At 41.9% G+C, this 17430-nt stretch overlaps 1 protein-coding gene across 1 annotated transcript in view; it reads right to left on the reverse strand.

Annotated features, from left to right (window-relative positions):
- Positions 1-17430, reverse strand: part of kcnt1a (potassium sodium-activated channel subfamily T member 1a) — a 115845-nt gene that overhangs the window by 62327 nt on the left and 36088 nt on the right. The window contains exons 10-13 of the mRNA XM_079659799.1: positions 3666-3760; positions 3314-3494; positions 2703-2867; positions 2219-2355 (exon numbers count right to left, since the gene is read on the reverse strand). Coding sequence (XP_079515925.1) covers positions 2219-2355; positions 2703-2867; positions 3314-3494; positions 3666-3760 — 578 coding nt within the window. The remainder of the gene's footprint in view (positions 1-2218; positions 2356-2702; positions 2868-3313; positions 3495-3665; positions 3761-17430) is intronic.

Genomic DNA, 17430 nt, shown 5'->3' on the forward strand with positions numbered 1-17430 from the left:
CATGCTTGAGGGGGAAAGCTCATTGTCGCTGCCTCAAAGACCTAGACACAGCAGTCTGATAGATAGTATATTCCCCTCACAGTCGTGGTGCTGGGGGGGGGGGGGTCGGCAATGGTCACTTCCAGGCCTACACATAGCAGTCGCTCTAGGTAATATATTCCCCTCAAAGCCGCGTTGCTTAAGGGGGATGGAATTCGGGCTGTTCCCGGGCCTTCACATAGCAGTCACTAGTATTCTCCTTAAAGCCGCGGTGCTTAAGGGGGATGGCTTTTCGGGCTGTTCCCGGGCCTTCGCATAGCAGTCACTAGGTAGTATATTCTCCTTAAAGCCACGGTGCTTAAGGGGGATGGCTTTTCGGGCTGTTCCTGGGCCTTCACATAGCAGTCACTAGGTAGTATATTCTCCTTAAAGCCGCGGTGCTTGAGGGGGATGGGTTTTCGGGCTGTTCCCGGGCCTTCACATAGCAGTTTCATTAGGTAGCATATATAGATAGTATATTCCCCTCAAAGCCGCGGTGCTTAAGTGGGATGGCTTTTCGGGCTGTTCCCGGGCCTTCACATAGCAGTTTCACTAGGTAGTGTATATAGGTAGTATATTCCTCTCAAAGCCGCTGTGCTCGGGGAAGAATCGGCTCTGGGCTATTCCTCAGGCCTACACATAGCAGTCTCACTAAGTAGTATATTCCCCCTAAAGCCGCTGTGCTTAGGGGGAATGGCCACATGGCAGCTCGCCAGGCCCTCTACTTATCAGATTTACATCACCAGCGTCAGGCTCGGGCTACGCAGTTTTGGGGGATAGTATCTAATCCCCACGCAGTTTTGGGGGTTAGTTTTTCGATCATCACTCATCGTGCTATGTATATCTATGGAGTGATGATGCCCGAGCCTAGTCGCCAAACTTAACTATATGCTGCTTCGAATAAACATATTAAAGAAACACGTGAGTTGTCTGACTGAAATGGGGCGAAGCCTGCGAGCTAGTTCAGGCAGTCAACTCGAGCACTTATGCTGCATTCATACATAACGCCCCTTGCCACTCTACAACCAACCAAACAGAGTCTCCTTAATATGCAGCTCTATTTAACCTGCCAGATCTCTCTCTATGCATTGCTTGCTGCTGCTATTGCTGCAGCTACTTCCACGTCGCTGCTGCTTGCCTGCCCCACCACCACCCCAGCTTCCACCCCAGCTTCCACCTGTATGCTCGGGGGTTAGTTATTCGATCATCACTCATCGAGCTATGTTTATCTATGGAGTGATGATGCCCGAGCCTAGTCGCCAAACTTAACTATATGCTGCTTCTTATAAACATGTTAAAGAAACACGTGAGTTGTCTGACTGAAATGATAATAATTACACAGATAAGTGTAAACATATAAACATATGAGGTTTCCCAAACCATTAATCATCAATCAGGCCTCTCCTTCTAACAACTGAGATTGCATTTATTTCACAAACCTTCCTGAAGAAAAGTTGTCCTTTTAGTTGAACTAAAATGTAAGAAATAAACTAAACCGTAAAGTAAAATGTGCAAGGAATACATAACTTAAACGTACCATTTCATTTATTTATTCATTTGACTTATTATTATTCATTTTATTACCCGCACTAGTTGTATCATTTCCGTTTATTTTCATTCTTTAAATTATTTTACAAGTATCTCATTTACTCTTGTCCTTCTATCTGTAATTAGTTTTAATTTAATTTAATTCCCTGAATTGATCTGAGAGTGGATGCAGGTTATACTGCACTACCTTCACACAATTCACACCTCACTCTGCAGATACCTTCAGCCCAGAAGCTCTGATCTTTAAGGTGTTTTGAGACCTATTTGCTGTCCAGACTTTTGAAAAGTAGCTGGAGTGAATAGGATCTAAACATTCCCCAAATAGTCATTTAACTGTAGTGATACCATTTATTAAAACTAAAACTCACTGTATAAAATGAGCTGCTGGCAGCTCTAAGATTATCATCAGCCACATTTAACTTTACAAACACAAACTTAAGACAAAGAGAATTCAGTTCTACAAGGTTTGGGTGTTTTATTTGTAATTTGTTGTTGCTTTGAGCCCTCAACCTGAATTCCATCCAGTTCCATTACGTTTAAGTGAAGGCAGACTACACTAGGGCATATAACTTCAACACTTTGAAACTGACACCAAAAAAATCTAGATTCTAGGAAAGTAATGCATTTTTGCTTTGATTTAAGAGTCACTCACTTGGCTCTGAGCAGGTCCTGGTCTTTGAGGACAGAGCCCTGCAGGTAGATGACCCTCTGAGACCACAGAGGGATCTGCAGCACTCTGCGCACCTGCAGGTCCATCTCACTGGGGCACAGGATCACCACGTAGTAGTCCTTTAAGAATACACAAGAACACGTGTATATTCCACTATGGAAGATGTTAATGTCACAACATTTAGTTGCAAATACACCAATGTCTCTTAGTTACCACATGTTTTTTCTTTTAAAAATCCTTAAACACACCATTTTCAAGATGTCGCCAAAATACTCAGATCTTTTTATTTCTTTAAAAGTAGTGAAGCAGTGATCTAGTGGAGGTAAAGTATAAAGCTGCGGAAAACGCAGATACTAAAGTAAAGTAATGGCACCTTGAAGTGGAACTGAAGTGGGCTACAGTCCATCACTGCCTCGTCACACCAATGTGTGTATACTTCAGTATATAAGTGTGTGATGTTTGGTACCTGCAGCCGGGGGTGTGCGTAGAACTCATTAAGAAAGTCCATCAGCAGGTCTATCTTCAGTGCGCTGACACACAGCACCACGTGTTTCTCCGTCTGCGCGCGGTGCCGGCTGTAGTTCCCTCCGGACTTCTGTCTCTCCATCCACAGATACATCAGCTCCTCAAACTGATACACAGCAAGATCACTGAGTAACGCTCACACACACAAATAAAAATTCAGCAGATAGCCAAGAGTATTAATAGAGGAACAAACCCCCCAAAATGCTTTAGTTTTTGAGAAACATCATTTAATATGTCTTTGGAATGTATGGTTAAGATTATTTTATCTATATTCAGACTCAAACGCACTTCAATGTGCTTTACGTAAAGCATTTACACAAAAAACAAATGAAAAAGAAAACAAGACAATTCATAAAAAATGAAGATATATATAATAACAATGCTTTTATCAGATGACCTCTGGAAAAGCAGCAGTAAAAAAAATGTAGGCTCGACTTAAACAAAAACTCAGGGTTGGGGAAGGCCTCATGTGTTCAGGAAGCTTTATCCAGATCTGTGAAGCACAGAAACTAAATGTTTAGGGGTCGTAGTTCCTCTTCCATATCTCCCTACCTGCAGAGGCAGCACCACCAGAGCCACGCAGATCATGATGACCACCAGCAGCTGGGAGGGCCAGATGCGGGGGGTGACGTCTCCGAAGCCCACCGTGGAGAAGGTGACGATGCAGAAGTAGAAGGAGTTGAAGAGTGACAGATTTTTCCCCGCCCGCTCCAGGTGCTGGATCCCACATGTGCTGAGTGGAAAAATTAGAACAAACACTCAATAACCGAAAACAATGCACCACCACAGAGACACTGAATAATGTAAAAGTAATGTTGGTATCCATATCCATCTGAATCTGAGAGGTTTAATTCACACTACAGAAACACAGACAGATTTTACAAACAGCTCAAATCCTCCTCACCCGGTGAACACCAGGCAGAGCAGCGTGCAGATCAGGATCAGAACCTGGTTGAACATGGCCGAGTTCGTCCGCTGGATGGCTCTGTGGACGTCATTCTGCCCACAAAACAACAGTGAACTTCAACATGGGGAGCTAAAAACTCACCTCTATTTGTGTTGAGGAAAGATATTGACTCGTTGGAGGGATCATTTCTTCCAGTAGTTAAATCCCTACTAGTGGTGGATATTATAATACATATAATATATCTAATATAAATTATTTGTATGACTCTATTAGGTGTTTAATATTGTTGTGTCGAGTAACATTTCACTTTTGCTAACAAAAATGTTCCTGCTACATAAATTACATACTTTTAAAACACTTTTTGTAGTATATTGGATAATTTGACATTGCATCTCAGTAAATTGACTTGCTTCATCTTTAAAGATGCAATATGTTAAACGTGTATCAATGGTCCCAATGCAAAAGCAAAAGCTTTAAAGGTCACCTATTATGCAAAATCCACTTGTTCATGTCTCCTCTACATCAACATGTGTGCCCTCTGTGTAAAGAGACTCTCTCTCTACACAGAGGGGACACATGTTGATGTAGAAGAGACATGTGTCCCCTCTTCTTCATGTCTCTTCTACATCAACATGTGTCCCCTCTTCTTCATGTCTCTTCTACATCAGCATGTGTCCCCTCTTCTCCATGTCTCTTCTACATCAACATGTGTCCCCTCTTCTTCATGTCTCTTCTACATCAACATGTGTCCCCTCTTCTCCATGTTTCTTCTACATCAACATGTGTCCCCTCTTCTCCATGTCTCCTCTACATCAACATGTGTCCCCTCTTCTCCATGTCTCTTCTACATCAACATGTGTCCCCTCTTCTCCATGTCTCCTCTACATCAACATGTGTCCCTTCTGTGGAAAGAGGCTCTGAAAGTTTCAGGAACAAAGATTCTCCCTCTTTTTGTCCTGATCCATTTCTATAAAAACCTGTCTGAAAATGAGCTGATCAGATTTTGGCCACTTTATGATGTCATAACGATGTGTTGTCTTGTGTAACCATTAGCCAATCAGCAACCAAGTGTAACCCACATTAAAACATAGTAAGCATAAAGTCATTCAAAAGTGATTTCATTAAAGGATACACGTTTAAAATTGGTCAATGATAACATTGACCAATCCCTTTTAAAAATATAATAAATAAAAGTAGTATGACAAATTACAAGGTACTGTTCCTTTAAGGCAGGGCTATTCAACTACACATTCAGTTGGGCCAGATTTTATAACTACAAAATTCAGCTGGGCCAGACATTCAGCGGCCTGTAAAAAGCGGGTAGCGACACATTTTAAACAAACACATATTACTGCGATGAAAAACATGCAATTTTTATTCATTGTTCATCTAACAAAGGTAGGTCAAAAAGTGCATTAAAACATAACAGATTAGCATTAATTTAACAGAATCTGAAAAAAAAGTGCACAGTTGGAGCATTACATTTGTTTGCTTTAGAAGTCAAATATTCAGGTTATTTTTTTTTAACCAGGCACATCACAAAGTGCATTTACTGAATACAATAATAGCAGTCTTAATAAATGTCCTCACATACAAAGAAAACAGCAAAAGAGCTCCAATGCAACACAAAGAGGTAGTACTGTAGCAATACTATTTTTTCACTTTTCAAGTAATAACAAAAAAATCATACGTTTTGGTCACATTTGACCCAGACACGTTACAAAGTGCATTTAAATGAATACAGAAAGAACTGTCAAACCCTTCAGTGCACAAACCCATAACAAGGGATACGGGTAACTATATGAATGAATACTACACTACACGTCTACTATAGTAAACTAGGTGCTTACTATCACCTCATTTGTGATTTGTCATCGCTGACTTTCTCAATGGGAGAAGGGACGTTTTTAGTTTTGAACAAGAGCAGTGATTTTTGGCTCATAGGATGTCAATGCAATCCTAAGACATTGGTGAAGAGTGCTGTCAGTCAGGGAGCAGCGAGTGCTACTTTTGATTGAGTTCATGTGTGAAAAGCTTGATTCACATGTGTATGTTGATCCAAACATACCGAGCACACAGATCGCTACTTTCTGAACGTTAGGGAACTGCTGTTTTTTGACATCACTCCAAAACTTCGCTGGCCCGTTAGTGCGCTGCATGTCAATAAGTTCCAGTGTATATTTCCCCTTGTCGATGCAGGGGACCACTTCCTTTGCTCAGGTTGAAATGTCCCCCTCTATTGCAACAGTGAAGGGGTCTCTGGCAAAGCCCATCACCTCTGTGGGCAGAGCAAGTCCATCCAATCGACCGGCAAAGTTCTCTTTCAACCTCGCAATGAAATCTGTCATCACATCCGTGATTTGTGCCGGAGATGTGATGTGTTTGGGGAGCGTCGGAAAATGCAGCATCCGACCCGTGCTCAAGTCGGTCGCAAAAAGATCCAGCTTGACTTGGATCTGCTCCACAAGATCAATGACCGTTTTGTCTCTGTTTACGCTTCAGAGTTGAGAGAGACATGTTTTAGAGTTGCTATCATAGGACCACCGTTACTAGCACCACTAGATGCACTTTCAAAAAATGTGCTGCGTTGTGGTTTGGTGGTTTCTATGCAACGCGGAGTGTTGCGTTCATGGTCTGTACTAGTGTAGGAATTTGGCTACGGGAGGCTGGGCCACTCGGGAGTTGGTTCTGGGCCGCATCTGGCCCGCGGGCCGCCAGTTGAATAGGCCTGCTTTAAGGGATCTCTGCTCACCAGCAGGCACGCGCAGCGTAGCAGGAGAAAAGAGAAAACGGAGCAAGACGCAGATGAGACGAGCGGAGTAAATTCTATTAAAAGTGATTCAAAGTTGATTTAAAAAAGATAAAAATACCATCCACACGGTCGGGAAACCCAGTAGACGGTATAGAACATTAACCAACGGTGTTTTGGTGAGTCAAACCTTTTCATAGAAAAGTTTTGTATGAGTGATTTAATGTTAGCTTCATTGTTAGCATTTAATGTTGTTGAACTGTAAGGGAAGCTATGAACATGGCTTGCAATGTCATGTATTTGTTATTTTGTTTGGCTGAAACTATGTGGCTTTAATGTGTAATTTACAAGGGGAAATATGTGTTATTTTGTGTGAACAGGATAAATGACACGTGTAGAGGAGAGTAAAGCTGCCATTTTGAGCCCCATTATAAGCTGTATTGACAAAAGAGCTAAGTTTGCAGCAGTTTTGAAAATGTAATTATATAATTTATATGTTAGATTATATTAATATTCTTTCATGACCTGTCGTACAGGTCAGGTTTTTTGGACTGGATAAGAAAGTTGATCGCGAGTGAGAGGACAACACACACACGCGCTCTGATACAAGATGGCGAGCCAGACCCACGGACTGCTTTGATCTTCGCGCCAGTGAGAGGACTTGCTGGTTTATCAAGAAAAAATAGCTGAACTCACTGCCAGAGTGGTAGGAGTATTGAAGAAATTATAAGGTTGGATTTAAGTTGTACCTGGATTTAAAGAGACACTTGTACTCCAGGTTTTCATTTGTCATTTGATTTAATTGATGGTACAATTGTGTTTTTTTCATTGAATTAGATATATTTTACCGGTGAAAAGGGAAAAGAAAAAGAGTTAACTCAGGATATTGAAGAGATTAAAATAGAAAAAATCTATAAATAATACTTAGTAGACCGGTCTAAAATAAAATAGGCAATTTTATTTTGTTCATCCTATATGGATACCATTTTCTAAGTCACAGAAATCAGAAAAACAAGGGAAAGGTGAAATACTTACCTCTGATTATACTGCAGAAAATATTCATTGTCTATGTTTAATGTTTTGTCTATTTGTCTATTTCGTCAGTAAATTGCCGGCTGTTCTATTCAAACCACCTGGTCTCTGGTCTAATTACTTACCTGTCTATCCACTCTAGTAGAACCCAGAATCCTTCTAGTCAGATAGCATAGCCCAAGATAAGAAGTGTTACAAATTGGCAAGCTAGCCAGGAGTGGATACAAATAAAACAGATTTAAGATTAGCGATCAGAGACCAGATGGAAGCCTTTTCATCAATATGGATGAAATTCAGGCATTAGGCGTCAAAATACCTAACTCGCTCTTAGTTAGTGACCTAACAGACACAAAGACAGACGAAGAGCTTAATGACTTCTTAAACCAATATGGCTCGATTGAGAGAAGAATCCCAGTAGACCTGCCCCAGGCTGGATCCAGCCTGCAAATGATTGTAGAGTTTACATATGGCACAGCTGTACAGTCACTGTTGGACATTTTGCCATACAAACTTGCAAGCAAGACTCAGACAGATGTTGCTTTTGATATCAAAGCCTTAGCAGGTGTGTACATTTCTACAGTTGGCCAATCCACTACACAAAAGTACCTTGAGGAATTGAAGAAAATTGCAAAGCACAGTGGCAAAGACCTTGCAGAGGTGCTGAGAAAGGAGCTCCATCACATCAGTCAAACTGTTGAACAAGAGGATCGTGAGAGTCAACATGATGATGCTGAAACAAACCGTGAGGAAAGTTTCAACATTGTAAAACAGGTGATTCCACAGCCTAGTGTTCTTCCTCCACAAAGTGTTCATATCCCTGAGCCCAGGTTAGCATCATCTCAACAACACACCAAAGAAAAGACTCAGCCTACTCTGAGCTTCACTGATCTCTATCCATCTGATCTGCAGAAGGTTGTTATTGAACATATTGTCAAGAGTGAAGACTCTACAGCACAAATGCATGCTTCATTAAGACTCCGACCCTTCTCTGGACGCTGCCCCCGTCCAAACAACGAAGTTGACTATGAGACTTGGCGCTCTAACGCAGATTTCTTATTGAGAGATGCTCAACAGTCAGATCTTCACAAATCACGAAGAATACTAGAAAGCCTCTTGTCACCTGCAGTTGACATAGTGAAACATCTAACTCCTAACTCATCCCCATTACTCTATTTGAACATTCTAGACTCAGCCTATGGCACAGTTGAAGATGGAGACGACCTCTATGCCATGTTTCTAAACACACTCAGTGCATGACATTAAGGATTTTGGGAGATGGCCTTGTGGGCCATCTAAGCTAATTTACAGATGGCCCTGAGCCCAATAGAGATCTCCCTGAAAAATGCGCGCGGACGAAATGACGCACGAAGGGTTTGGGGGACCTCCCCCTAGAACATTTAGATTTTTGCAGGTCTTAGATGCTGTCTGGTGCATTCTATAGACTGAATTATAAGATGAACAACCACAATATTACAATTTCAATTGTATTCTTAATTTCACTTGTTTGTGTTTGCTCGCTTGCATGCCCTGCATAGCTATAATAAATACTTTCCATCTGTTGAAGGCAAATGCCTTCCCAGATGTAAAAAAAGTAGAAAACATTAAATTCACTTAAACTGCCAAAACAAACATTATTTACGCTATTATGGCCCCTGTTAAAAATGTTTGTAATGTTATCTACTGTAAGTTGTTCGAAGGAATGCCTCCTCATCCAGAAGCTGACCGAGCAGAACCGAGCAGCCGAGTGCATCCGCGAAGCACACACAATGGCGACGTCAGAGTTCCCGTTAGCAAGCAAATCTAAATCTCTTTGGTCAAAATGTCCGGTCAAAATAATTTCCCTTTAGCGCAATACCGCTTCAGTTGCGCCACTTATGTGACAGACAAGAAGAGTATGTGACAGACAAGAGTAGTCAATTCTAATGTGTAACACTTAATGTGGAGAAAGAGATGTGATTTATGGGTTGATTGTGCGTTGATCTGTTGCTAATGCCTCGGGGTTCCGGTGGGCATGTAAACAAATGCATAATGCTGCGCTATACTTTGTGGCCTCACCCAGTTGCATAGCGTAATTTATTGTTTAGGTCACGGTGTCTTTTAATAAGCAGGTAGTCATATCATTAGCTAAAACTAGCTGGATCTGATCGATATGGACATAAACGCGAGTGAAGTCTAATCTGACCGGAGAGAGAGATCAGCTGCTGCTGACGAGTCGACATGCAGCTCTGCATGATCACATGCAGCGGTGAGCGGAACAAAACACACACTTCAGGTTAGAATATCACACGTAGCTATTTTAATTACCTCTCAAACTACCTTAACTAGTTATAGATATGTTTAGTTTTACTGTTGGGTCACTAATTACTGGATCCGCGAGCTGCATGATACTGGTATAATAGATTGCCCGATCGGGCAACCAGCAGGTGAGGCTTCATGGCCCGAGCTAAATACTAGATGGCCCCGGGCCATCGGGCAGTCCTAAATGTCGAGCCCTGACACTACAAAACAACGGTGAGAAATCTTCCGCCTACCTTCAACGACTACAAGTAATGCTGAACACCACCCTCAGGAGAGGTGGAGTAAAAGCAACTGATCTGGACAGCCAGCTCCTGAAACAATTTTGCAGAGGCTGCTGGCTGCTGGGATAATGCTCTAATTTCAGAGCTGAAGTTAGAACAAAAGAAGCAAGCTCCACCTACCTTTGCAGAGCTCCTCTTGCTGCTTCGCACTGGGGAAGACAAACGCAACTCTAAAGAATACCGAATTAAACAATACTTCGGTGTATCAAGACAGAAGGTGTCCTCACACTTCCAAGCGGCTTCTTCTGAGTGCACAGGAGAATGCAACTCATCACCACAAAGACACAATGAGTCAAGATCTGAAATGGAAGACCTGAAAAAACAAATAGCTCATTTGCAGTCTCAGCTGACACAGATTATACTCAAAGAGGACAAAACCAGCTCAAAGAAAGCAGATGCCACTACCAAATCTTCAACTGATGGGACTAAACAGAAGAAAACACTGCCCAGCATCCATGATAACAATAATAACAGACATAGTAAACAGCCAAAACCCTGGTACTGTTTCAGGTGTGGCGAAGACGGACACATAAAGCCCCAATGTGAGGCTGAAGCAAACCCCTCTCTCGTAGCCTTCAAAAGGAAACAGTTGAAAGAGAAACAGATGGAATGGGAGATGAAAAATGGTCATTCACCATCAGATTATTTAAACTAACACCAGCCACTGTTGAGGGACAAATGGAGGTTGAGAAACAAATTAAGAGTCCCAAAGGGAAGCAACGTAAATGGTTAGCATGTTCTAACTCGAAACAGAGAGCAATAGCCATACCAAAAGGGCTCATAGGAGCTAAAACTACTGAACATGTGACAATTGCTGAGAAAGACTGTAACTGTTTGTTAGACACAGGTTCACAAGTAACCACAATTCCCAAATCATTCTACGAACAGAATCTATCCAACTTACCTATTGAGTCTTTAAACAACCTACTTGAAGTAGAAGCCGCTAATGGCCAAGATGTCCCCTATTTGGGATATGTTGAAGTTAATATCACATTCCCTAGGAGTTCCCTTGGCCTTGACTTTGAAGTGCCCACTTTAGCCTTGATCGTCCCTGATATGCAGTCAACCCTGTCAACAGTTTTGATAGGTACTAACACCCTTGACACTCTTTATGAGTTGTACACAAGTGCTGCACTTCAGAACTCCCAGTCATTGCCCTATGGGTACAGAGTGCTTCTCCAAACCCTCGAACTGAGACAAAGACAGGAAGTGGACTCCAGCCTAGGAGTTGTGAGACTGTCTGGAAAAGACCCCGAGACTCTTGGCCCTGGTCAGACCAAGGTGGTGGAAGGATCAGTCAGCTGCCTCAATACCCAATGCCGGAAAGTGGGTGGTAATCGAATCATCAAAAACATCCTCTTTGCCAAGTGGCATAATGGTCACAAATGGGTTAGCAAGTCTCCCACCCAAACTACCTCGTTGTGTACCAGTGATCCTCAAAAATGAATCGGACCACGATATCACTATCTCCCCCTAGAGCGTGATAGCTGGAGTCAAAGCCATTCAAAGTGTCCAGCCTGTCACTCACAACAACTCAGATACTCAAACGAAACCTGACCAAAAGCCAAAGAAAATATTTGACTTTGGAGAGTCCTCAGTTCCCAATGAATGGAAAGAACGCATAACCGAAAAACTGAACTCGATGTCAGATGTTTTTGCACAGCATGATCTCGACTTTGGGTGCACTGACAAATTAAAACACCACATAAAGCTCAGTGACGAAACCACATTCAAACACAAAGCGAGACCCATACACCCACAAGACATCGAAGCTGTGCGTAAGCATCTCCAGGAACTTCTGAGTGCTGAAATAATTCGTAAATCAGAATCCCCCTTCTCTTCACCGATTGTGGTTGTCAGAAAGAAGAACGGTGATGTCCGACTCTGTATCGACTACAGAAAACTCAACCTCCAAACAGTGAAGGATTCATATGCCTTGCCAAACCTGGAAGAGTCCTTTTCAGTGTTGAACGGGTCCAAGTGGTTCTCAGTATTGGATCTAAAGTCTGGCTTTTACCAAATCGAGGTGGAAGAGTCAGACAAGCAAAAAACTGCATTTGTCTGCCCACTTGGATTCTTTGAATTCAACAGAATGCCTCAAGGGATAACAAATGCCCCTAGCACGTTTCAGAGGCTCATGGAGCGTTGCATGGGAGATTTGAATCTCAAACAAGCCCTTGTTTTCATTGATGACGTCATTGTCTTCTCGTCAACACTTGAAGAACATGAAGAAAGGTTATTAAATGTATTCACAAGGTTGAGAGAATATGGCCTGAAGTTGTCTCCTGAGAAGTGTAAATTCTTCCAGACGACTGTCAAATATCTGGGCCACATTGTGTCGAAAAAGGCATTGAAACAGACCCTGAAAAGGTCGCTTCACTCAAAACCAAACAACTTGAAGGAGCTAAGAACCTTTTTGGGATTGTGCGGTTATTATCGCCGGTTCATAAAAGACTACTCAAGGATTGTGAAACCTCTCAATTCACTCACTGCCGGGTATCCACCTACACAGAAAAATCAGAAGTCCAATGTGAAAACAGAGAAATATCACAATCCTAAAGAGGTATTTGGTGATAGATGGACAACAGAATGCCAAGCTGCATTTGAAACTATCATTGACAAGTTAACAACAGCTCCAATCCTTGGTTTTGCTGATCCCAAGTCCCCCTACGTCCTACACACAGATGCAAGCACGATAGGACTAGGTGCTAGCCTGTACCAGGAACAGCAATGACAGAAACGTGTCATTGCATATGCGAGTCGTGGCTTATCACCTTGTGAAGCCAGATACCCAGCACACAAATTGGAGTTCCTTGCCCTTAAATGGGCAGTCACAGAAAAACTCCAAGACTATTTGTATGGAAGCCCATTCCTAGCTGTTACTGACAGCAATCCATTGACCTTCGTCCTCACTTCTGCCAAGCTTGACGCCACAAGCTACAGATGGCTAGCCGCTCTGTCAACTTTCGACTTCCAACTGCAACACAGATCAGGAAAGCAGAATCAGGACGCAGATGGGTTGTCTAGATGGCCACACAGTGGATTGGCAGATGATCATATCTCGGAAAAAGAGATGGAGAGGATACGGCAATTTGCTCAAAGGCACTTGTCTGAAATGAAGAGTCATGCTTGATTGCGGAGAGCACAGTCAAGGCCATTTGTGATAAGCACCTTGTCCATAACACCATCAATGGTGAACATGCAGAGGAATTGTCCGGCACCACCTTAGTCCTATCTCTAGCACAAAATCCAAACGCCATACCAGCAAGCTATGAAGCTGAGGAACAGTTTGGTGGCTTACCTGTCATTCCTCATCTCACCGTTGCTGAGCTGGTTGAAAAGCAGAAAGCTGATACCTGCATCAGGGAAGTAATCCACCAAATAGAGTCTGGAGAAAAACCCCCACCCTCTATCAGAAAAGAACTTCCAGAAATCTGCCTGATGTTGAGAGAATGGAACCGACTCGAACTAATAAATGGTATATTGTACCGCAGAAGACAAGAAGGTGCACGCATGTCTTATCAACTTGTACTGCCGGAGGAGCTGAGGCCCTCTGTATTAAAGAGCCTTCATGACGACCTTGGCCACATGGGCATTGAACGTACTCTGGACCTGGTCAGAGCACGTTTCTATTGGTCTAAAATGTCAGCCGATGTAGAGCAAAAAATTCAAACTTGTAACCGTTGTGTACGACGGAGGTCTTTACCTGAAAGAGCAGCACCACTTGTGAACGTCACTGCTACAAGGCCACTCAAACTTGTGTGTATGGATTTCCTCTCTGTAGAACCAGACTCGAGTAACACCAAAGATATTCTGGTCATCACAGACCATTTTACTAAGTACGGAGTGGCCATCCCAACCACGAATCAGAAAGCGCAAACTGTAGCTAAGTGCTTATGGGAACACTTCTTTGTGCACTATGGCATCCCTGAATAGGCCTGTCGCGATAATCGATAAATTGACTTATCGTACGATAAATAAAAATGGACTTGATAACTTTTCTGAGCTCGATAAATTGCCGTTTACATAAAGATGTGACCATCATTTTAGCCTGGAGCGCTGTGGCTGCCAGGCGCGCTGTGAGGGGCTGGGCTGACACACAGCCAGGTCAGGACACTCCGCGTGCACGTGCAGCAGCGTAGCAGCCAAAATTAATAATATAGCAACAAGCAGGAGACAACGTGTGACTTACTCGCGGGGAATTTAAAGTGAAATGCAATTGGTTACAAAACCTAACTACACATCTCGATTCTCCGGTGTGGCAGTATTTTGGATTCAAACCAAATCAACGAGGCAAACCTACGGACTTGAATGAGCCGGGCGGTGTGTTGCATTGGTTTAAAAAAGGTAGCGACAAAAGCAGGCAATTCCAAGCATTTTAAACCACCTAAAACACAACCACCCCATTCCGTTTTTCCAGCTGGTAGAAAACACGGCAGCTGGAGATGGAGAGCCCCCGCCCGACAATGCAAACATGTTGGTGTTCCTTGCTCGAAAACTTAGAAAAACAGATTTGGATATGGCCTATTGAGGCATCTGGGTCTTTGACAGTGGACTGTACACTTGACAGTTGTTTTAAGGAGTTTTTTTTTGCTTGTGAGATAATGTGTGCTCATATTTATTTATTTTTATTTATTTATATATATATATATATGTGAGAGAGAGAGCTCTGTTTTCCAGCCTGACTCTATTTAATTTATTGTTTTGGTTGTGTGATTTAATTAATTTATTATAATTTAATTAATTTGTTTTATTTATTATATATAATTGATATATTTTAATACTATTTCACATTTCATTTGCAATGTTGAATGTTCAATAAAAAGTTATGTTTGAAAGGATGTACTTGAATTATTATTATATATTATCATTATGTCTAAAATGGTCTTAAAACGGTGCCGACAATATTATCGTTTATCGCAATAATTTCCAGAAAAATTTATCGTCCAACAAAATTAATTATCATGACAGGCCTATCCCTGAAAGACTTCACAGTGATCAAGGTCGGGACTTTGAGTCTCGAACAATAAAAGAACTGTGTGAGCTCATTGGTACCCAGAAAATCAGGACTACTCCATATCATTCAAGGGGCAATCCCGTTGAACGTTTCAACAGAACCCTACTTAACATGCTGGGAACTCTTGAGAATCTAAAGAAGTGCCATTGGCGAGAACATGTCAGACCTTTAGTACACGCCTATAACTGTACTTAAAATGACGTAACTGGGTTTAGCCCTTACGAGCTAATGTTTGGGCGACAGCCTAGATTGCCAGTCGATCTGGCATTTGGCTTACCTGTTCATCACCAACCAGGTTCACACTCTCAGTATGTTCAAAACCTGAGATCCCATCTCGAAACAAGCTACAGAGTTGCTTCTGAAAATGCAAAGAAAGTAGCAGATCGAAAACAAAACAAGATTCGATAAACGTGTCGTTGAATCTACTCTAAAAGAAGGTGACAGAGTCTTGGTCAGAAACATTCGCCTTAGGGGTAAGCATAAGCAAGCGGACAAATGGGAGACAGACGTTTACATCGTCCTAAGACGATCTGGAGACGTTCCAGTATATGTTGTGAGGCCTGAAAATGGAAAAGGTCCACAAAGAACCCTACACCGTGACCTTTTGCTGCCATGTGGTTTCCTTCCTTTAACCCCAGTGGAAGATGGAACTAACACACAAGGGCCCCCAAGACGGCCAAGAACTCGACAGCAACCAAGACAAGAAAGCTCTGATGGAGCTAATGAGAACGAATCCCAATCTGACCCAGATGAATATTATCACGATGGTCACAGATACCTAAGTGTGGAGGCTGTAGATTTCAATAACATCTCCGAAACTACAGAACAGCCCCTTAGTGAAATTGAACAAGAACCTCTTGAAATGGTATCTACTATTGAGCAAAAATCTTCAGATGTAGCCGAAGCTTTCCCTGAAGACGGGCCTTTGGAAACCTCTGATTGTGACTTATCTGCTAGAGACCCTGCAGAAAGCGACCTACCTGATCCCTGTGGAAACAGTCCACCTGCTGGACAGAAACCAGCATACCTACCTGAACAGGTCCTGAGTGTCCATTCACCAACTCAAGCAACTCCGGAGAAGAATGAAAATGAAAGCAATATCAATCAATCTGAAACGGAAATGGAGAAAGAAACCCTCAGAAGATCCATCAGAGACAGAAAGACCCCTAAAAGACTGACTTACCCTGAGCTGGGAAATCCATTAGCTATGATAGTACAGTCTTTATTTCAGAGCCTTACTGAAGTCATAACAGATTCACTCATACAACCTAAATTAGAAACACAAAGAGTCCTAACAATATAGACTTCTAAAACAATGCACAGGGACGCGCATTAGGTAAAGTGGGGAGGATGTAACCCACATTAAAACATAGTAAGCATAAAGTCATTCAAAGTGATTTCATTAAAGGATACACGTTTAAAATTGGTCAATGATAACATTGACCAATCCCTTTTTAAAAATATAATAAATAAAATTAGTATGACAAATTACAAGGTACTGTTCCTTTAAGGGATCTCTGCTCACCACCAGGCACGCGCAGCGTAGCAGGAGAAAAGAGAAAACGGAGCAAGACGCAGATGAGACGAGCGGAGTAAATTCAAAGTTGATTTAAAAAAGATAAAAATACCATCCAGACGGTCGGGAAACCCAGTAGACGGTATAGAACATTAACCAACGGTGTTTTGGTGAGTAAAACCTTTTCATAGAAAAGTTTTGTATGAGTGATTTAATGTTAGCTTCATTGTTAGCATTTCATGTTGTTGAGCTGTAAGGGAAGCTATGAACATGGCTTGCAATGTCATGTATTTGTTATTTTGTTTGGCTGAAACTACGTGGCTTTAATGTGTATTTTACAAGGGGAAATATGTGTTATTTTGTGTGAACAGGATAAATGACACGTGTAGAGGAGAGTAAAGCTGCCATTTTGAGCCCCATTATAAGCTGTATTGACAAAAGAGCTAAGTTTGCTGTAGTTTTGAAAATGTAATTATATAATTTATATTGTTAGATTATATTTATATTCTTTCATGACCTGTCGTACAGGTCAGGTTTTTTGGACTGGATAAGAAAGTTGATCGCGAGTGAGAGAACAACACACACACACGCTCTGATACAAGATGGCGAGCCAGACCCACGGACTGCTTTGATCTTCGCGCCAGTGAGAGGACTTGCTGGTTTCTCAAGAGACAATAGGTGAACTCACTGCCAGAGTGGTAGGAGTATTGAAGAAATTATAAGGTTGGAACTGGATTTAAGTTGTCCCTGGATTTAAAGAGACACTATATGTTGTACTTTAGGTTTTCATTTGTCATTTGATTTAATTGATGGTACAATTGTGTTTTTTTCATTGAATTAGATATATTTTACCTGTGAAAAGGAAAAAA

Source organism: Notothenia rossii (genome assembly GCF_949606895.1).
Source record: "Notothenia rossii genome assembly, chromosome: 11".
Classification (NCBI taxonomy): Eukaryota; Metazoa; Chordata; class Actinopteri; order Perciformes; family Nototheniidae; genus Notothenia; species Notothenia rossii.